The sequence below is a fragment of the Bos taurus genome, unplaced genomic scaffold (assembly GCF_002263795.3).
Source record: "Bos taurus isolate L1 Dominette 01449 registration number 42190680 breed Hereford unplaced genomic scaffold, ARS-UCD2.0 Leftover_ScbfJmS_2110, whole genome shotgun sequence".
Classification (NCBI taxonomy): Eukaryota; Metazoa; Chordata; class Mammalia; order Artiodactyla; family Bovidae; genus Bos; species Bos taurus.
Window position 1 is genome coordinate 159997 of NW_020191195.1, and position 22344 is coordinate 182340.

Consider the following 22344-nt stretch of genomic DNA (forward strand, 5'->3'; position numbering starts at 1 on the left):
CTCTATTCTCTGCAGATTCCCAATGTCCCCACCTCCCCAGGACCTGAGTTGAAAGTGTTAACCACAGCAGCCCAGATAGTTCTGGACTTCATGGGCTTGCCAGTGAGGACGGGTCTTTACAGGATCCTTCTGTTCTGGATGGGTCTTTCCATCACCCTCATTCAGGTTAATCACCATCATTTCTGCGAGATTGATTCTCTCTACCAACATCAGAACTCTGTGCCGAGACCAAGTTTCTTAGGTCTCTGAGAAGCCTGAAGAATAAGTGAGGCTATGCTAAGGCTAATAGCCTAAGCCCACCAGTTCTGAATTCCTCTGTGTCTGAGATCAGAAGGGAGTGCTGACCACCACCCCCCATATTCTTGGGTCTTGCTCTCCTCAATCCTCCTACCTGGGGCCCTCATCTTGCATTCTGTGTCTTGGATTAAAGACCTTTGGGGAAATTCCATGTCTCTACAAACTCCTGAGCTATGTTTGCTCTGCAGTGCTACAGAGAATGGGTCCCTGTCCCAGGAGTGACGGGAGATGGAGAAGCTATAGTCCAAGGCGGGAGTCCCAGGACAGGTGGCAGTCCTTTAGGGAGAAAAAAGTAGATCAATCTATCTCATCAGCCAGGTGACGATTCTCATGTCATTTCTGTTCTGATAGGTTTACTTTCCACAGGGAAGAGACTGTAAGGATGATATGGAGACTCCTTGCTCTTCAGAGGTTATCTAACATGGCCAATGTACATGCTTGTACTGTCCCTGAATATTGTTTCTTTCGCTTATCTATGAGTAATGAATATGGGATACATATTGTTGGTTAAGTATATCTGGTATTCTTACTACTCTGGCTACACATTTCGACCCAGTAGCTTGAGCACGAGGGCATTCTTTGCTATCACCTAGGACAAATTTTGGAGTACTGAGAAAAGCACTGAAATAAAAGATACAGGGTGGGGACTTTCCTGGTGGTCCAATGGCTAGGACTCCAGGCTCCCAATGCAGGGGGCCCAGGTTCGATCCCTGGTCAGGGAACTAGACCACACGTGGAGCAAGTAAGATCCAGCACAGCCAAATAAATAAATAAATGATATAAATAAGGAATTGTCAAATGTTAAAAGGACTTGTTAAAGAACAAAGACAAGGGTATGTCTCAGGTTGGGGGGAGAACAACAGTATGAGTGATAAGTAGTGTAGAGCAGGAGTCTATTGCCAGCTGTCATTTACCAGCCTCATGTATTTCAGCACAAAACCAAACCCTAACTCTATGAGCCTTGGGCTCTCCCCTGTGAAGTAAGTTTGATAAGCCTTTTCTTGTCAGATTGGTGGAATATAAGTATTTATGGAAAGCTTCTGTCACAGCGCCTGTCTCTATTGAGACATTAGGAACAATGGCAGTTATTACTATGATTATCTTGACCTCAGATGTTACATCAGCCGGATTTTTTTTTCAATCTATCACATATCAGAAACTATGCAGTGTTCCAAGTGGGGGGAAAAAAAGACCCAACCTCCCAAATCAGCCAAAATTCTGCTTAGCAATGAAACCAAAGTAATATGTTCTCTCCCCTCTTTACCCTGCTTCTTTCTTGTTCTTCCTGAAGTAGAGAGTATCTCAGCCTCTTCCACAGAATGACAGCATCTCTGAGAAACTTTAATGAGTGGACAGAGGCTAGGACTTTTTTTGACTAATCACCACCAGTACAAGCATGAAGACTTAAGAGCAGATTCTCAATGTTTGTGTAAAAGAAGAGCCATGAATAAATCATTTGCTATAATTTATATTCTCATTCTTGAAAACCATAAACCATAAGTAGAGGCAAGTATGTGTCTTTTACACTTACAAAAAGGGAGACTAAGCAGAGAGTAAATCCAGCCAAAATCTGAAGAAATTTCAGCTATCTCCCTAACAATGTATCAATGTTCTAAGCCTCTATTAGTGTGGTGTCTTTCGCATTTCTAAGGACACTCTTATCCTAAAGTGATGTTATTCTCATCCTGGATCACAAAAGTGATGCAACGATTTCCAATATTTATTTGAGAAAACAAAATTCTTACTCCTAATCTTGACAAACAGCAAAGTGTGTGTGACCCATGTTATTCATATACTTATATCATGACTTTAAATGATCTTTCTGTTGAAAAATTTTAACAACTGAAAATTGGGGGAAATAAAGTCAACAAGTTATTGATGCATATCAGGAGCACAGGTTGACCGGCTTCTCCAACCACAAAGTGAACGGGCTTCAGATCACACTAGGGACGAGATAAGCGGCTGGATGCGGCCCTGGGGTGCACAGTGGCTGAAGCAGAAGGGCCAGCAGTGGCTGAGGCAGCAGTGCCAGGCCTGGTTGAGGTAGAAGTGCCAGCAGTGGCTGAGGCAGCAGTGCCAGGCCTGGTCGAGGTACAAGTGCCAGCAGCGGCTGAAGCAGCAGTGCCAGGCCTGGTTGAGGCACGACGGCCAGCAGCGGCTGAGGCAGCAATGCCAGGCCTGGTTGAGGCAGAAGTGCCAGCAGTGGCTGAGGCAGCAGTGCCAGGCCTGGCCGAAGCAGAACGGCCAGCACTGGCTGAGGCAGCAGTGCCAGGGCTGGATGAGGCAGAAGTGCCAGCAGTGGCTGAGGCAGCAATGCCAGGCCTGGTTGAGGCAGAAGTGCCAGCAGTGGCTGAGGCAGCAGTGCCAGGCCTGGCGAAGCAGAACGGCCAGCACTGGCTGAGGCAGCAGTGCCAGGGCTGGTTGAGGCAGAAGTGCCAGCAGTGGCTGAGGCAGCAGTGCCAGGCCTGGCCGAAGCAGAAGGGCCAGCACTGGCTGAGGCAGCAGTGCCAGGGCTGGTTGAGGCAGAAGTGCCAGCAGTGGCTGAGGCAGCAGTGCCAGGCCTGGCCGAAGCAGAACGGCCAGCACTGGCTGAGGCAGCAGTGCCAGGGCTGGATGAGGCAGAAGTGCCAGCAATGGCTGAGGCAGCAGTGCCAGGCCTGGTTGAGGCAGAAGTGCCAGCAGTGGCTAAGGCAGAAGTGCCAGCAGTGGCTAAGGCAGAAGTGCCAGGCCTGGATGAAGAAGAATGGCCAGTGCTGGCTGAGGCAGCAGTGCCAGGCCTGGCTGAAGCAGAATGGCCAGCAGTGGCTAAGGCAGCAGTGCCAGGCCTGGTTGAGGCAGAACGGCCAGCAGCGGCTGAGGCAGCAGTGCCAGGCCTGGTTGAGGCAGAATGGCCAAAAGAGGCTGAGACACCAGTGCCAGGCCTGGCTGAAGCAGAACGGCCAGCAGCGGCTAAGGCAGCAGTGCCAGGCCTGGTTGAGGCAGAACGGCCAGCAGCGGCTGAGGCAGCAGTGCCAGGCCTGGTTGAGGCAGAAGTGCCAGCCCTGGCTTCACTTCTGGCTCCGGTGCTCTCTATTTCCTCTCTCCAAGCCTCTTCATATTGCGGCTGCAAGGCAGGATGGACTGAATCCTTGACCTTGGCCAAAAACTGCAGGATTTTTGTCTTGCTGGTTTCTGTGAGCGCTTTAGGACCACACAGGAACTCATAGCGAGGGGGATCGCTGCCGGGCACCTGGTGGTACTCCAGGTACTCTTCCCGCACCAGATCTTCTGTGATGAGCTTCCTAGGCTCTCCAAAGATAAAGTGACTTCTTCCATCATAGATGCCCAGCATATTCAGGAACTTCCAGATCTTCTCCTCAGGGGCGTGGTTGCCATTCAGGTAGATGACACCCAGCAGAGGCATCAGAAGACCATTCTTCGGCAGCCCCAAGTCACCTCTCATAGACTCGCTGTCACTGAGATCCAGGTTGCTCACCAGGGTATAGCAGTGACTGTTGGGCCTGACTTCCTTCAGCACCAGGCCAAACACCATCTCCATGTGCTCAGAGGCCTTGCTAAGGATCTCAGGGAATTGTTCCTTGTACCTTCTATTGATTTTCTGCAGCATTTTGGACCTCTTAATGAATTCCCTCATCTTATACTTATACAGCATGTACTGCACCAATAGCTCTGCCTTCATGGTCAGAAGATCTGTGTGAGAGCTCGCAGCAGCAGCTGAGGCCTGGGAGGAATTTTCACCTTCCTGAACTTGGCCCTCAGCACCTACACCAGATCTTGAGCGTGCTGCGCCACCAACACCAGATCTCGAGCGTGCTGCGCCACCACCACGAGATCTTTTGCGTATAGCACCTTCAGCAGCACTGGTGGTGCCTTGGGCTCCCTGAGGCCCCTTGGGGGTGCCAGCAGCAGACAAGCTTGAGGGAGCGCTCTCTGAATCAGGAGGGGAGGAGGAGGTGGTCTCTTCTCCCCTAGATGTGGTAGCCTGATCATGAACACCCTGGGTCTCAGCTCGGGCCTGGCGACGTTTCTCACGAGCACGGTGCTTACTCTTCTGCCCACGAGGCATGATGGCTGTGGTCAGGGACCACAGGCAGGAGTCTCGGCCAAGAGACAGGAGATTGGGGCACCTGGAGGATGGAGAATGAGGTGACATGAGCACCTTAAAACATGGAGACTCCACCTTGGCTTAATCAAAGGCCGCCTCTGCAGGTGTCCTTGAGGACACTGCTCTAGGAACCCACAAGGCTCCTGTTTTCCTGCTCAGACCAAACATGGTCTCCTGAGAACAAAATCTGGTGCAGGCAGGTTGATGTCCCTGTGGACCCTCACAAGATCCTAATTCAAGGTCTAAAATATTTTTTTGCTTCTGGTTTCTCCTATATGTCTTTTGGAAAATAAAATTATTTTTTGCAGTATTACAATATTAATTTATAATAGAGTACCAGTTTCTGCCACACATCAATATGAATCAGCCATAGGTATATCTTATGTCTCCTCCATCTTGAAACTTCCTCCCACGTTCCCACAGAATCCCACAGAGGAAGAACAGAGGCCTTACTTTTCCTCTGCGCCCTCTCAGCCCTGCTTTGGATTTACTCAGGTGACAGCAGGTGCCAGCAGTGGGGTTTTCTAAGTTCTACTTCAGTATTATCACGTCAAGTCCTGGCGGAGCCTTGGCACCCTTCCCTCTGCTACTCTGATGTAGACACTTTAGACCTCCCCATGATCCAGAGGTAAGTGAAGGGATGCCTCATACCACCTCCCTGCCAGGAGATAGATAACCAGTTCTGAGAGTTCATTAAGGTCTTTTCTAGCCTGAGTTCACTGGGATCATCATTCAGGGTCCTTACCTTGGCTCCTTAAAACATTGGGCACCATTATCCATTTGCGGACTGGTGTCTACACCTTCAGACATTTCCCCTCCCGTAGGCTTCGTATAAAACAGAAAAGAAGGTGCTTAGCCTCACAGCCCTTCCCTGAGATTTCCTGGGCTGAAATCTGAGGGTTGGGATGGATGCAATGAGTCCTCACTCAGGTTCCTCAATTGGGCTCCCGGTAGAGAAGCTCCAATTTCTCCTGAAGTGATGACTGCTTGATAGTAAAAGCCAATCACTCCATGTCCCAAAAGCAGGAAGTGAAGATGACCTTATCTTACCAAACATGGTCTCCTGACGACAAAATCTGGTGCAGGCAGGTTGATGTCCCTGTGGACCCACACAAGATCCCAATTCAAGTTCTAAAATATTTTTTGCTTCTGGTTTCTCCTATATGTCTTTTTGAAAGTAAAATTTTTTTACAATATTACAATATTAATTTATAATAGTGTACAAGTTTCTGCCACACATCAATATGAATCAGCCATAGGTGTATCTTATGTCTCCTCCATCTGGAAACTCCCTCCCACGTCACACCTCTCTTAAGTTATCACAGAGCACTGGCTTTGAACTCCCTGGTCATAAAACTACTTCCTACTGGTTATCTATTTTCCATATGATAATGTGTACATTTTCAGTGTTACTCTCTCAATCTGCTCCTCCCTCTCCTTCCCCCACTGGGTCCATGAGTGTGTTCTCTATGTCAGCATCCCCAGGCTGCCCTGCAAATATGTTCATAAGTACCATCTTTCTGGATTCCATATATATGCATTAATATATGATATTGGCTTTCCTCTTTCTGACTTAATTCACTCTGCTTACAAAAACTAGGAATAAAACTACCACATAAGCCAACAACCCCACTAGTGGTCATATACCCTGAGGAAATGGTAACGGAAAAAGACACTTGTACTCGTGTTCACTGCAGCACTATTTACAATAGCCACGACATAGAAGCAACCAAGCTCTACATTTGACTCATGACGGGGTCTAAGGTTTCTCCCTCTGCTGACCACTCAATTCAGACCAAGACCCTTACTTCCCCATTAGCCCACAGTGGGGACAGACATGTATCCTTGAGGTCTCCCAGGGATGACAACAGAGCGATGTGCTCTGAATGACGTGGTGTGGAACATTCACATCCCCCAAGGTTCTCACCATCCACCAGGACACCTGAAACCCTCCCTTGTCAACCTGAGGCTGCCCCCACTGACCTGGTCTCTCACTTCCCTGAGATGTCCCAGGAAGTGTCATGTCAAAACGCCTGATTCTCCCACTCCTGAAAATAGGACTGGCGCCTTATGTGACTCCATTTCTTATGGGAGGAGCCCCCATCCTCATTCAGCGTCACAGCCATTAATATTGTTGCAGACTAGGTCCCTTTGTTGAACTGGGTTTATTCCATTACAGCAAGGCTCTCACTTCCCCAAAACCACCTCCAGTGGACACCAGGGGGCACCACAGTTGGCCAGCTCTACCTGGGGCCTCCTAGAGCCCAGTACAGGGGGGCCGCTCAGTGTCGTCCCCTTGGCGGTGTCGAAGTCTGCTTATCAGCCCTCAGGTCCCTCATCTCGGACCTAGACCTCCTCCGGGGGTAGAATCCGGGCCTATCCCCATAGACAAACGTCTTAGCCTGAGACACTCTAGACCACATTCAGCCGATAGCTCTGAGGGACTCATAAGAACCATATCACAGGGGTGGGATGTGGATGGGTCACTTTTATTACTGGGAGGGTTGGGAAAGACCCATGAGCTACATTCACGTCCTCACCTTGGTTCCGGACGAGTCCTGAACACTAAGTGTCCGCCATACGGTCGCCGCGGCTACCGGTCGATCCGCTGGCTTTCAAAGCGGAAGTGGAGGGGAGCTGCGTAAGGTCCTACGTGGGGTCTCCCAGGGATGACGGCAGGGGCAGCATGCTATGGGAACCCCGGTAGCTCAATATTCATTCGTCCTTGGGTCCTCCTTGTGCAGTGTATCGGAGCCCAGGATGCCCCCTCCCATGAACCCAAGTCTTCCAGCTCCCAAACAGAGCCCTCGCCTTCCCAAGTCCCTAGTGGTGGGAGGCCAGCTGTGCTCTGAGCATCTCTGCTTGTCAGGTGGGTTGCCACTCTGTGAGCCTCCTTCGTTGGGTGAGAGATCCTCTCACTAGCACTGATGGTCCTCTCCTTAAGTCCGGTTATGGTCAAGACACCCCCATCTGCACATCTGGCTTCTGATCTGGCTAGAGGAGACTCAGCCCTCCCTAAGATCACACAGGTTGAATGAGCGGACCACTCAGAAGGAGCTCCTGTGGGCTAAGAATTTACAGAATTCTGTTTGGCTCCCTCTGCAGGGGTCCCCGCTAACACTCAGCATCACATGTGAAGTCCTCCTTGGATTCAGGTCTCTCCCTCTGCGAAACTGCAGCTGATTGTATTAGACAGAGGTCTCACCTCGCTAAGACTTTCTAGACTGAGATCAACCTGACATCTGTGCCCAGAGCTTCCTGGGGACCACAGCATCAGTGATTTTCCAGGGCCTCCTTTTAGAGTATATGCTACTGTGAGTCCACTTTCACATCTTCACATTGACACATGACGAATCCTGTAACTTGACTCTGTTTTACAAAGCTTCTTGTCTTACATCAAGGTCCTAGTCTCCTGAGAATTCCAAGTTGGAAGTCAGGATAATCCTCATGTGATCCTAGTCCATCAGGGCCTCTGAGAATAGGCAGTGGGGATGCAACTTGAGTCCTTCTGATTCCTCTTGCTTAGCATCCTCACTACATCTACCACAGCCTGGGACTGCTCCTTCTACTGAGCTAAGATTCCTCTTCTTAGTCTTTGGGTGACCACTATATTCAGGGAAGATTGTCCCTCAGTCCTCCTTCATGGAGGTTCCCATATCAGCTTCTGTCCCTCGATTAAAGGCTTCCTGGGGAATGCATATTCCTACAAATAGTGAGCAGTACCCTCTAGCAAATCTTGGAGAAAACGGGTCTCAGTCCCAAAAGTGATGTAAGATTAGGAAAATGCAGCAGAAATTAAGGAACTCAGGACAGATGTTATGATGTCAAAGAGATAGAGGTGATATATTCCTGCTCTTCAGCCAGATTTAGGGTGTGTGCTTAATCGCTCAGTCATGTCCCACTCTTTGTGACCCCATGTACTGTAGCCCGGCTGGCTCCTCTGCCCATGCAGATTCTCCAGGCAAGAATACTGAAGTGTGTTACATGCCCTCCACCAGGGATTGTGCCCAACCCAGAGATCGAACTCAGGTCTCCTGCATTGCAGGCGAATTCTGTACCATCTGAGTCACCAGATTCAGCGTAGTTCTAAAATATTACTTTTGGCACCTCCCTGTTGGTCCAGTGGTTATGCGCTCCCAATGCAGGGGTCCTAGGTTTGATCCCTCGTCAGGTAACTTGATCCCACTTGCCGCAACTAAAAATCTCACATCCAACAACTAAGAGTTCACGTGCCACACCTAAAATCTCACATTCCACAACTAAAGAGCCTGCATGTGGCAACAAAGATCCCAAGTGTCACAACTAAGACCCAGAGCAGTCAAAAAATAAATAGAAATAACTATTTTTAATTAAAACATATAAAATTACTTTCTACATAGAAGGATAGCGCCAGATAATCTTGTAAGCCCTCGATCACTTGAGGGTGTTTGAATTGCACATGCAGGTGATCATATGCTAACTGAGCATTACCCCCTTCTCCCCTTTATTCACACCTCTTAATTATTATGGTGTTTATATTGCCTTGGCTATGTATTTCATCCCAGTGTTTTCATCACAGAGTCCTTCTTTCTGTCACTCAAGATACATGTTGAAGTGCTAGAAGACAGTGAATTAACTGACTCATGAGCACCTCAGATCGGGACAAGTGGAAGGGTACATGCTGTGGTTAAATTCAGACCAGCGCTCTAGTCCCAGCTCTGCCTCATATCAGTTGTGTGGACTTGGGTCCATCCCCAAACTCGGGGAGCCTCAGGTGAAGTGGCTTTTGTAGGGCTAGTGGCATGTAGCTAAAGCACCTGGCACACTGCCTGGACCACACTGAGACTTTACACAATATCTGTTTTTACTATGATTATGAATAGTTTCATCCTGGAGGATACCACCGACCCTGAGGAATCTTTTAAATCCAGGAGATGTCAGAGAATCTGTGGCATTCTAGCACATGGAACACCAAATCAGTCCAAAATGCTGTTTAGAAAGAATCTTTCATTTCCACTACTAGATCGTATTTTGAGTGTGGGGGAATGTTTTTAACTGAATGAAACTCGAAGAATCTAAATTTGATTCTGAGACTAATTCTGTCTTCCTTCCCGGCTGCTCTTTCATCTGAACAACTCCTAGAGACTTCCTTAGTGGTCCAGGGGTTAAGACTCTGCACTCCCAATGCAGGAGGCCCGGGTTCCACTGCTGATCAGGGAACTAGGTCCCACATGCCACAGCTTTGCCGCAACTAACAGTTCACAAGCCACACCTAAAGATCCTATATGCCACAACTGAAACATTCCTCATGCTGCAACTAAAGAACTCGCAGGCTGCAAGGAAGATCAAGGATCCTGCGTGCCAAAGGTAAGACCAAGCATAGCCAAATACATAAGTAACTAAATAAAATAAGCCCGCATCTTCATCAATTTCACCATCACCTAAAATAGACTCACCTCATAGACTTTGGTGGAATTATCAACGTAGCCAAAAACGCTGAATGGAATGCCCTTTCAATAAAATGAGCTCTGTTTCCACGACTCACAGCAAAGAGTGTTAGCCCACTAGCTTCTGAGTTTCCGGTTTCATTCTACTATTACTTTTATTTCACAGAATCTCCTTGGAGATGATATGCATGAAACATCTAGGTTGTGCACTGTGTTCACGGGCACTGGGACAGGAGCACAGGGCACATTCCATCCCCTCCCTAGGGGGGATTTCTCTCTGGTCTACTTGTGTTGCTGTTTAGTCACTCGGTGGTATCTGACCCTTTTCTACCCCATGGACTGAACAGATTGCTCTGTCCATGGGATTCTCCAGGCAAAAATACTGGATTGGGTAGCCATTTCCTCCTCCAGGGGCAGCTTCCTGACCCAGGGATTGAACCCATGTCTCCTGCATTGGCAGGCGGGTTCCTTACAACTGAGCCACCTGGGAAGCCCCATAATTCCAAAGCAATTGTTCGGGGTAGTTTTCCATTCCAGGCTTAAGTCTCTCAACTTTGAGACCCGCCATCTGAGGGTCTGACCCCTATTCAGTGTTTCCACAGCCTCCCTGGTGGGCTCGCCCTGTAGCCTAACTTAAAACTACCTTCCACTGCCAGACTTTTATTGTCCTAAAGTCTCCAAGTGCCTTGCCTCAGTGTATTTACACTAGACTCCTCATGAGGAAGCCCTCAATCCCCTCACCTCCTTACACCTCATTTTTATATGCCCCTAGATCTCAGTTCACCAGCTACTTTAGATGAATGCTGCTCTTAGACACTAGAATTCTATAAGAAGGGGTTGAGTTTATTTTTCTTAGCATCCCCAAAACCACCCAGAAGCCTTCCAAAGAGCAGATGCTAAATTGATATTTGAACAACTATAGTGCAAGTGTGCAAGAAAGCAATGTTACTGGGATTTCACTTCTTCCACATTCTTAAATAAGCGAAGCCAATCCAGGTAAATAAACTTCAATATTACAAAGAAAGACTAAACAAATAAAACAGACGAAGAAATGAATACTTCTTAAAATTTTTTTCTGTATCTGATAATCACACAGACTTCACTGTGGAAAAATTTCCATTTTCACAAAAAAAATCCATATTGCAATATCATGTTATCTTGTTCCGAATGACAAGAAATGATTCAAGGATTTCAGTCTGTGCTATGTAATACGAAATTTCTTAGTTTTCAACTTGATAATCTGCAGTACATGTCAGAGGTGTGCCATTAGTGTACTTGGAATCTGAAGCTAAACACATCTTTAATTAAAAGGAACAATATTTAAAAACAGAAAAAAGAAAAACCTCCAATTTGTGCATATTGTATTAGAACACAAATAAATACCTTATATGCTGAATTTCCATGAGCCCCACCGTGGCCCTCCACTAGTGGGAAGTTTGCCTGCTTTCTTGAAATGCAATGTGAAATATCTGCTCAGACTTCACTAGGGGTGGGAGGAAATTTGGACATGCTCGGGAAAGTGCACTGGCCCTGGCACCATAGGAGCCCTGGCTGCAGCTCTGGCTCTGGCTCTGTCTTCTTCAGCTCTCAAAGCCTCTTCATACCAGAATGGGAAGGCACTTGACTTGGTATCATTGACATTAGCCCCAAACTCCCACATTCTTTTATATATCTATATCTATCATGGAAGCACTCCATATTAGTTTACAAAATTGTACTCATTCCTTTTTATAGCTTTGTAGTACTCCACTCTGTGCATATATCATGTTCCCTCAATTAACATGTGCATGGACATTTATGTATTTTCATATGGTTGTGGATGTCTCTTCAGATTTAATTTCTGAAAACACTGAATTACTGGCTCAAATATAAAAGAACATTTAATTTTCTGACTACCAAATTGTATTTACACTCTAATCTCATTCTTTGATATGTAGCTCTCAAAGAATGAGATCAGTATATTCTCTAACACTATATACAAAAGTAAACAGAAAAGGGATTAAAGACTTAGCTATAAGAGTGAAAACCATAAAACTCTTAGAAGATAATATGAGCAGAACACTCTTTGACATAAATCATAACAATATTTTTTTGGATCTGTCTCTGAAAGCTAGGGAAATAAAAGCAAAAGTAAATAAATGTGTTGTAATTAAAGTTAAAAGCTTTTGCACAGCAAAGGAAACCATCAACAAAATGAAAAGCCAACCTATTATATCGGATAAAATATTTGCCAATGATGTAAGCAATAAGGGGTTAATATCCAAAATATATAAACAGTTGATATAACAGTCTAAAAAAAATCAAGAAAAAGATGGGCGGAAGACTTAAATGCACATTTTTCCAAAGAAGACATACAAATAGCTGAGAGGCACATGAAATGATGTTCAACATCGTTAATCGTCCTATGAATGCAAATTTAAACCACAATGAGGTATTATCTTATACCTATCAGAAGGGCTATCATTCAAAAGGAACAGAAGTAACAAATGTTGGTGAGCATGTGGACAAGATCTATACACTGTTGGTGGGAATATCAATTGGTGCAGCCACCATGGATAACAGTAAGGAGCGTGCTCAAAATCTAAAAAGAGAACTAACACATGACCCAGCAATCGCACTCCTGGTTGTATATCTGAAAAAAAAAAAATAAAAAAGAAGCCACTAATTTGGATGGTCTCCGTCAGGTACTCGATGCTTGTCTGAGTCTAAGGGTTTGCACTGCTTGTTTCCCCTTCCCCTCCAGCCTCATCTACTCTCTGCCAGTGACCCCACCCCAGTCCAACCTCTCTGTTTATTAAGAAGGGACCTGTGCCTGGCAGAGCCAGTGTGAGATGAAGAGATAGTCCTTCCCAGCCACCAGATAATCAGGAGTTTTGGCCGGACCTTTGAGTACACACTGAGACAGTGAGGAGTCAGACAAAAAGCACAGATGGTGGCACTGAAATGGATTAATAAGGAACTTAGTGATGTCGCCAGGGACCCTCCAGCACAATATTCTGCAGGTCCAGTTGGGGATGATACATTTCATGGGCAAATCACAATTACGGAAAAGAATGGCAACCCATACATATCAAGGCAGTTTATTCTCTGTGACAGTTCATTTCCCTAAAGACTATCCGTTCATACTACCTAGGTTGCATTTGCAACAGAATTTATCATCCACAGATGAAAACTAATGGCAACACTTGGTTCGCTACTCTAGGATCACTGTGGTCTCCTGCTTTCATGATTTCTAAAGTTCTGGTATCCATTTGTTCACTGCTATGTGATCCGAACCCAGATGATAGCCTCCCCAGTGCCAGACGTTGCATAGACCTATAAAACAGAAATAAGTACAAAAGAATTTTTCAGGAATGTACTCAGAAGTATGCCATGTGATGCTACCTTAAAGTCAGAATAACCTGCATTAAAGCTTGAATAAACTTTGAGTTCAGTTAAGTTGCTCAGGTGACTCTTTGCGACCCCATGAAGTGCAGCATGCCAGGCCTCCCTGTCCATCACCAATTCCCGCAGTTCACTCAGACTCACATCCGAGTCAGTGATGCCATCCAGCCATCTCATCCTCTGTCACAGTCTTTTCCAATGAGACAACTCTTCCCATGAGGTGGCCAAAGTACTGGAGTTTCAGCTTTAGCATCATTCCTTCCAAAGAACACCCAGGACTGATCTCCTTTAGAATGGACTGGTTGGATCTCCTTGCAGTCCAAGGGACTCTCAAGAGTCTTCTCCAACAACACAGTTCAAAAGCATCAATTCTTCAGCGCTCAACTTACTTTAAATTACTGCTACAAATGAAAAAAAAAACCCACTAATTCTAAAAGATCCACACACACACACAATGGAATTTTACTCAGTCATAAAAAAGAATGAACTTTTGCCATTTTCAAGAACATGGATTGATTGGAAGGCATTATGTTAACTGAAATATGTGAGAGAGAGGAAGGCAAATGCTGTATAATACTGTTTATATGGAGAATTAAAAAATAAAACAGACTAGGGAGATGAAGCAGACTCACAGATACAGAGAACAAGCTAGCAGTGGTTACCAGGGGAGAGCAGCAAGGGGGAGGGTAAGGGCAGGGATAGAAGATTAAGAGGTGCAAACTAATATGTATAAAATAGATAAGCTACAAGGATATACTGCAAAACAAAGGGGATATACCGATATTTTATAATAACTATAAATGCAACATCACATTTACAAATTGTGAATCACTTTGTTGTGTCCCTGAAACATAAAATATTGTACATCATCTATGAAAATGAAGTGAAAATGTTAGTTGCTCAGTCTTGTTCAACTCTTTTTGACCCTAAGGACAGTAGCCCGCCAGGCTCCTCTATCGATGGAATTCTCCAAGTAAGAATTACCCACTGGAGTGGGTAACCATTCCCTTCTCCAGGAGATCTTCCTGACTAAGTGATCAAACCCAGGTCTCCTACATTGCAGGCAGATTCTTTGCCATCTGAGCCACCACGGAAGCCCACAACAACTATAACTCACTTTAAAAATATATATATTCTCCCAAATCATCCCACCCTCTCCCTCTCCCACAGAGTCCAAAAGACTGTTCTATACATCAGTTTCTCTTTTGTTGTCTCATACACAGGGTTATTGGGACGACCCAGAGGGATGGTATGGGGAGGGAGGAGGGAGGAGGGTTCACCATGGGGAACAAATGTATACCTGTGGCGGATTCATTTTGATATATGGCAAAACCAATACAATATTGTAAACTTAAAAAATAAAATAAAAATGTATATATATATTCTCTCAGGAACTTTCACATATACAATACAGTATTATTAACTATGCGCTTCCCTGGTGGCTCAGTGGTAAAGAATCTGCCTGTTGATGCAGGAGAGACGGGTTCAATTCCTGGGTCGGGAAGATGCCCTGGAGGAGGACACAGCAACCCAATCCAGTATTCTTGCATGGAAAATTCCAGACAGAGGAGGCTGGTAAGCTACAATCCATGGGGTTGCAGAGAGTAGGAAACCACTTGGCCACTAGCAACAACAATGATCAACTATAGTCACAATGCTGTACATTATATCCCTGCTGCTGCTGCTGCTGCTATGTTGCTTCAGTCGTGTCCGACTCTGTGCGACCCCATAGACAGCAGCCCACCAGGCTCCCTCATCCCTGGGATTCTCCAGGCAAGAACACTAGGGCTTCTTTATTTTGTAAGTGAAAGTTGTGAATGTTTATGCCATTTGGACACTTACACCCATTTCATCCATCCTCCAACCCCCTCTTGTGGCAACCGCCAATCTACAACATGATGGACCTAGAGATCATTACTGATTGAAGTGACTCAGAGAAGGAGAAATATTATATGACATATCTTAGATGTATAATTTAAAAAGAGATGATACAAATGAATTTAAGTACAAAATGGAAAGACTTACAGTCTCAGAGAACAAATTTATGGTTGCCGCTGGGGAACGATGTGGGACAGGGATAGTTAGGGGATTTCCGATGGACATGTACACACTGCTATATTTAAAATGGATAAGCAACAAGGTTGTACCGTGTAACACAGGGAACTCTGCTTAGTATTATGTGGCAGTATTGATGGAGGTTTGGGGGAGAGTGGATACGTGTATATGTATGGCTGAGTCCCTTCACTGTTCACCTGAAAACTGTCACAATATTGTTAATTTGCTATACCTCAACACAAAATAAAAAAGCTAAAATTTTACAAACACTGTGCCTGCAGTGCAAGGGCTGTGAGTTCAGACCCTGGTTGGGGAATTAAGATCCCATGTGCCACATAGCAAACCAATCCACAAAATATCATCACAGAAAAAAGTGATGGGGATCCATGAAAGAAATAATTGATAAGCTAGATTTTATTCCCTTCAAACTTCTGCTCTATAAAAATACATCAATAGAACAACAAGATGAGCCATAGTCTAGAAGAAAATATTTGCAAAAGACATATCTGATGAAGGCTCTAATCTAAAATATACAAAGAACTCTTAATATTAATAAGAAGAAAACATTTCATAAAAAATGGACAAAAGATTGGAATAGATACCTTGCCCAGGAAGATACAGAGATGGCAAACAAGCATATGGAAAGATGCTCCACATCATATACCATTAGGGAACTGCAAATTAAAAAAACAAGCAGATACCACGACATGCCTTTCAGAATGGCCAGCGTTCAAAGACTGACAACACCAAATGCTGGTAAGGACGTGAATCAATAAGAACACTCATTCCTCAGTGGTGGTGATGCAAAATGGTAGAGCCACTTTGGGAGACAGTTTGCAAGTTTCTTAGTAAACTATACATATTCAACACTGCTGGTACGAATATAAATTGGTACAGCCAATTTACAGGGAAAACAGTGTAGCAGTTCCTCAAAAAATCAAAAATAACACATAATACTTTCCACATTCCACTACTATCCACAGGAACTGAAATCAGGACCTCGAAGAGAGCTCTGCACTCCCATGTTCATTGCAGCACTACTCACAATGGCCAAGAAAGGGAAGCAGCCTAGGTGTCCAGTGACAGATGAATGGATAAAAAAGATGCAAAATACACATATAATGGAACACCATTCAGCCTTAAAAAGAAGCTAACCTCTCCAGTTATTACAGCGTGCATGAACCAAGAGGACCTTCTGCTAGAGTGAAATAAGCCAAACACAGAAAGACAAATACTGCATGTCATTTATATGAAGAATCTAAAATGCTCAAAGTCAAAAAAACAGAGAGCAGAGTGGTGGTTGCCATGGTCTATGGGAGGGTGAATGAGAAGGAATTGTAGACTTAAAAAACATTCACAGTCTATACATGAGACAGGGTGTTCAGGGCTGGTGCACTGGGATGACCCTGAGAGATGGGATGGGGAGGGAGGTGGGAGCCGGGTCAGGAAAGGGAACAATGCACACCCATGGCTGATTCATGTCAATGTATGGCAAAAGCCACTACAATATTGTAAATAGCCTCCAATTAAAATAAATAAATTAAAAGAAAAAAAAAAAAAACATTCACAGCTTAAAAGCTGACAGGTATGTTCTCTTTGGTACAAACATTTAGGACTTCATCCCAGGAGGCAGCGTCTCCAGTAATCCTGAGAGAACTCCTCCAAAGAAGGGAGGGGAGGAGCCAGGTTACATAGAAGTTTTGCAACAAAGGGCAGGTAGTCTGAATATCAAAAGATTATGATAAATGAAGGAAAACCAGATAACCCTGGTTAAGGAATTTAGCATTTTTCCATATATGGAAAGATGCAAGAATCGGGGCTCACTGAAATCATTCCTTTGATATGAACTTCACATATCTGGGGCCCGTATCCTGTATTTTTACATGCTGTGTTCCCTCAGGGTTCACCATCCGTGGTGGCTGCAACTGTCAATAACTGACAGTATTTATTCACTGATACAGCAGGCAGCATTCCAATTCTCAGTATTAATCAAAAGTTACAAAGTTTAATTATACAAAACGAATAAGTTCTAGGGATCTACTATATAATATAGAGCTTATAGTTAAAAATACTATATTGTACACTCTCTAAGAGGTCAAATCTTATGGCAAGTGTTCTTATCCCAGACACAAAACATAAAGGGTGAGAAGGCATCTGTCAAAATGGCCATCATCAAAAAGTCTATAAACAATAAATGCTGGAGAGGGTGTGGAGAAAAGGGAACTCTCTTGCATTGTTGGTGGGAATGTAAATTGATACAGCCTCTATGGAGAAGACTATAAAGTTTCCTAAAAAATTAGGAATAAAATTACCACATGACCCAACCATCCCACTACTGGGCATAAACCCTTAGGACACCATAACTGAATAAGACACATGTACTCCAATGTTCATTGCAGCACTATTTACAACATATAGGCCACAGAAGCAACCCAGATGTCCATCGCTGAATGGATAAAGGAGCTCTGGTTTCTGTATATGATGAAGTACTACTCAGCCATAAAAAGACCATATTTGAGTGAGTTCCAATGTAGTGGGTGAACTTAGGGCCTATTATACAGAGTGAAAAAAGTCAGAAAGAGAAATATAAACATCGTATCCTGACACATACATGGAATCTAGGAGACAGCATTGATGAATGTATTTGCAGGGCAGGATGGAGATGCAGACATAGAGGACAGACTTGGTGACACAGGGGTGGATGAGAGGGAGGGACAAACCGAGAGCAATACTGAAACATACACATTACCATATGGAACATCGACAGCCAATGGGGATTTCCTGGGTGATGCAGGGAGCTCAAACTGGTGCTCTGTGAAAACCTAGACGGGTGGGAAGAAGTGGGAGGTGGGGGGATGTTCAAGGGGGAGGGGACATATGTATACCTATGGCCGATTCATGTTGATATATGGCAGAAACCAACACAATAGTGTAAAGCAACTACACTCCGATTAAAAATAAATTTAAAAAAGGATAAGAAGGGAATTTTGGAGGTAATGGATATGTTTATGGCATAAACTGTGGTGGTCATTTCACAGGAGTAGACTTATCTCCAAACTCATCAATAAATAAATCAGAAAAATACTGGTTAGCAAGGAAACCTAGCATATCCCAGTTAAGAGTATGCCACTTAAGGTCGCCATGAGGTAGACATCCTCAGTGGATGTAACAGAAAGCTCCAAAATGTTTCAAAGGCCCCAATCTTACCTATCTCTCACTTGACCTTTTACATAAACCACTCCCACTTTCATTCATTTAACCACCCAAAAGTGTCTATTCCTTCCCTATTGTTTGCCACATTACAGTCAAGATAACTTGATTTCAATTATTATTATTTTTTTAGTGGCGTAGGCTCTAGATCCCCCACCGAGGGCAGAACGCGCCAGTCCAGCGGCTTGAAGGCATCATCCCACCTCAGGGGAGTGCCACCCTGATTTCTGGGAAACGCCACAGACAGAAGACAACATGAATAAACCATCTAATCTGCACAGGGTTTCCCTGTACTGGAATAAGAGCACAGGACACATTCCATGCCAGCTTCACATGATTTCTCTCTGATTTACTCATAATCCCAGGCAGACTCAGAAAATGCTGCAGGTTTGGGTCTCAACCCCCAAAGGAAAGTCCATATCACAATTGAGTCATACAAATTTTTTGGTTTCCAGTGCTTTCATAAAATTTATGTTTATACTATACTATAGGTTATTAAGTGGGCAATAGCATTGTGCCTCAGAACAATATAGATGTCTTAAATAGAAACACGTCATTGCTAAAAGAAAAAAGATGCTAACCATTATGTGAGCCTTCACTGAGTCCATCATTTTTGCTGCTGAGGGTGTGAACATTGCAAGAGGTATCAAAACGTGAGACACAGACATGAAGTGAGCAAACGGTGTTGGAAACATGGAGCTGAAAGACTTGCTGGAAGCAATTTTGACTGACACAAACTTTTAATTTGGTAAAGAAAAACAACAAAGAAAAGAAAAGCAGTACCTGTGAAATACAATAAAGCAAGGTGTAACAGAGTGAAGTGTGCCTGTAACTGTTAAGGGCAGTTTCCCATCCCAGGCTTTGTCTTTAAACTATGTAGCCCACCATGTGAGAACCTGGTTCCTGGTCACGATTGCCACAGCCTCATCCAGCCTGCCATGCACAGAACTTATAATTACTTCCCACCGGAAGACTTATACTTTCCCAAGGCCCACCACTACCTTGTGTCAGGGAATTCACATTTGGCTGCTGTCATGTCACCATTTCCTTTACATGACAGCTGCTTCTCGACTCTATAATTTTACGGTGAGTGGCTAGATCTTTTTCTCAGCTCTCCAAGTATTAGCATGGAGTCTTCTATGAGCAGAGGTTCAATTACTGTTTAGGGAATAAATGAGCCTGTGAGCATGAGGATGAATTTCTTAGAATTTAATTTTACATTTTTGAATTAACAAAGCATACACGGTCACTTATAATTTTGTAAAACACAACTAGGAAAGATGAGGAAATAAAATACCATGCATCTTACTTTCCCTCTATTTCTTGATCCCACATATTGCACTGCTTAGTGTTTTCATATTGTCAAGGAAATAACATATTGTAATTCCATGTTATCTTGAACCAGCTTACTGAATAAGATGGAACCTTTCCCACTTCTTTTACACAACAGAAAAACTCTTAAGACCAATAAACAACAGAAAGTGTGACTGATGTCATTCGTACAGTTAGATTATAAGCTTTCATTGAGGAGCAACCTTTGAAAAGTAGCAAGAACATAAAAACACAGATTTATCTCTAAATTCCTCATACAGAACACAAACCCCAAGAAATTATACACTGTGCACCCTCTGGGATGCCCCGTTCTATAATACTTATAGAACACTGAATGCTATCCTCAACCACAAAGTCCAGAATTTGGCTCAGCTTCATTAGGTGTGGAAAGAATTGCTGGAGGAACACTGGGACATCCGCTGGCTTGGGCCCTCTCTTCCTCGCCTCTTAAAGCTGTGATACCCAGGATCTCTGATAGCTGACAGAAGTGGTGGGGTTGGGGGAGGGCGAAGAAGGCTGGCAGGGTGTTCTACAGTCCTCAGAGTCCCAATCTTCATATCTCTCAGAGTCTGACACTGCTCCCTTTCCCGAACTGTGTCAACAAGCCTCCAAACAAAGTTTCACCTCTTAGAGATCGGCAGGGGAGAAGTCCGGGAATTGAGTGCATGGGTGCCGCTTTGTGTCTCCATCTTTACTGCCCCATGCCTCGTTCGCACTCGGCGCTCTCCCAGTGACTGGAGTTAGGGCCTAGGTTTTCTTCATTTACAGAGTCAAGTAATCGCTTATCTTACAGAATGTCTTAGATCACGATGTACCGAAGAAATTGGCCTAAGAGAGTTGTAGGAACCGTCCCCTGCCGATCATAGAGATGAGACTTTGGGCGTTATCTTTGTTACAGGACGGGGGAATGGTCCCTTGAGTCCACATTCAGGTCCTCACCTTGCCCACAGATCAGTCCTGGGAATCCACTCTTAGCCACACGAATGCGCTGAACATCAGTCCGAGCTCTTTGCCACCAGCACGGAAGTTTTGCAGACACTTCCGGCTATGGCTGCCCTGTGCACGATCTCTGAGGGATGATGGAAGGGGCGGAGCTCTATGGGGACCCCGTAGTTCAGTGTTCAGCAGTCCTTGGGTCATCCCTTAGGGTTCTCACCATGCCGTCTGTCAGAGCCCAGGACCCTTCACACTATGGACTTGAGAACTCCTGCCCCTAAACGAAGCCCTCACCTCTCCGAGTCCCTAGTGGGGAATCAGGGCACTTCTCTGTGCATCTCTCCTTGACAGGGGCAGAGCCACTTTGTGAGCCTTCCTCCTTTGTGGGAGAGACCCTCTCATCAGCACTGATGGTCCTCATCTTCCCAGTCATGAGGGCCAAGATGCCACCCTCCTCAGAACTGGGGTTCCATCCATTCTGTCACTGAGACCAGATAGAAATGAAGAGGCTTCTGATCCCTATAACTCTGCCTGGAGCCTCTGGGGTTAGGAATAGGGGCAGGGGTCTGTAAAGCCTCCTCATTTGTGGGTCTAGTGATACTTCTTTCTTCACTCAGGGACCTCACCATGGTCCTGGCCAGTCCTGGGACCTGACCCTCCAACCTGAGATTCTCCTCTACTGAACTGAGGCCATTCTTCTTAGACTGAGACTTTGACCTCACAGAGAGCTACAAGGCTTATAAGATGGAATGTCCTGTCTGGGCATTCTAGGCCTGAGAGCAAGTTTGGGAGGTCTCTGAATGACCTGTATTTTACGGTGCTTGTCTCTCCAGTCCTCACCTATGGGAGCCCAAATTTTGTCTATCTCTTGGATTAAAGGATTCCTGGGGAGCACCACATTCCGGCAAACTCTTCAGCAGTGTCCCTAATGCAAACCTTACAGTTTCATGTCCCAGACTTGACCTGAGATGGGGAAAATAACACAGAAGGCAGGGGGCAAAATGGGGTGTCCTCCCAGAGAAAAATGCTGCTCCGTCCTTTTCAAAAGCCAGAGTCAGTCTCTTTTCACGACTTGTTTTAATTGATTGACAGGCATACTTTTCAAACATTGTACTGCACGTAATCATGTGTCACAAATACTGTGTTTTGTTACAAACTGAAAGTTTATGGTAACCATGCATTAAACACGTCTATGGCATCATTTCCCAACATCATGTATTCACTTGGGGTCCCTGTTCCACATATTGTTAATTCTTTAAATATTTTAAACTCTTTCCTTATTTCATTTCTTCTGGTGCCCTCATCAGTTGTCTTTGTTACTATTGTAACTGTCTTACATTTGTAAATTAAGCTCTGTGCATTTTTTTAGACATCTTCTAGTAAGTGTACAATAGGCTTAACAACTTTTATAAGCACTAGGAATCCCCCAAATTCCTAATGATTTACTCTATGGCAATTTTCACTTTATATCAGTGATCTAGAACCCAAGTCACTATATTTGAGATATGAGTACAATTCTAAAGGAAAAAAGCCATCCAAGATGGTTTTGTGCTATTCTGAATGAGGTTATCTGACACTGCACAGAGAGACGATCTTATG

At 44.7% G+C, this 22344-nt stretch overlaps 1 protein-coding gene and 1 pseudogene across 1 annotated transcript; one reads left to right on the forward strand and one right to left on the reverse strand.

Moving 5' to 3' along the window:
- Positions 1-1806: 1806 nt before the first annotated feature.
- On the reverse strand, positions 1807-7156 carry LOC112445611 (melanoma-associated antigen D2-like). The gene is made up of 2 exons (XM_024989104.2): positions 6943-7156; positions 1807-4424 (listed from the first exon to the last, which is right to left on the reverse strand). Exon 2 carries the CDS (start codon positions 4361-4363, stop codon positions 2231-2233), a length of 2133 nt encoding a protein of 710 aa, XP_024844872.1. The 5' UTR covers positions 4364-4424; positions 6943-7156; the 3' UTR covers positions 1807-2230.
- Positions 7157-12020: 4864 nt separating this feature from the next.
- LOC112445608 (ubiquitin-conjugating enzyme E2 D3-like) lies at positions 12021-13339 on the forward strand (annotated as a pseudogene).
- Positions 13340-22344: the final 9005 nt, after the last annotated feature.

Coding starts and splice junctions, on each gene's coding strand:
- LOC112445611 (XM_024989104.2), bottom strand. CDS start 4,363: ATGCCTCGTGGGCAGAAGAGTAAGCACCGTGCTCGTGAGAAACGTCGC.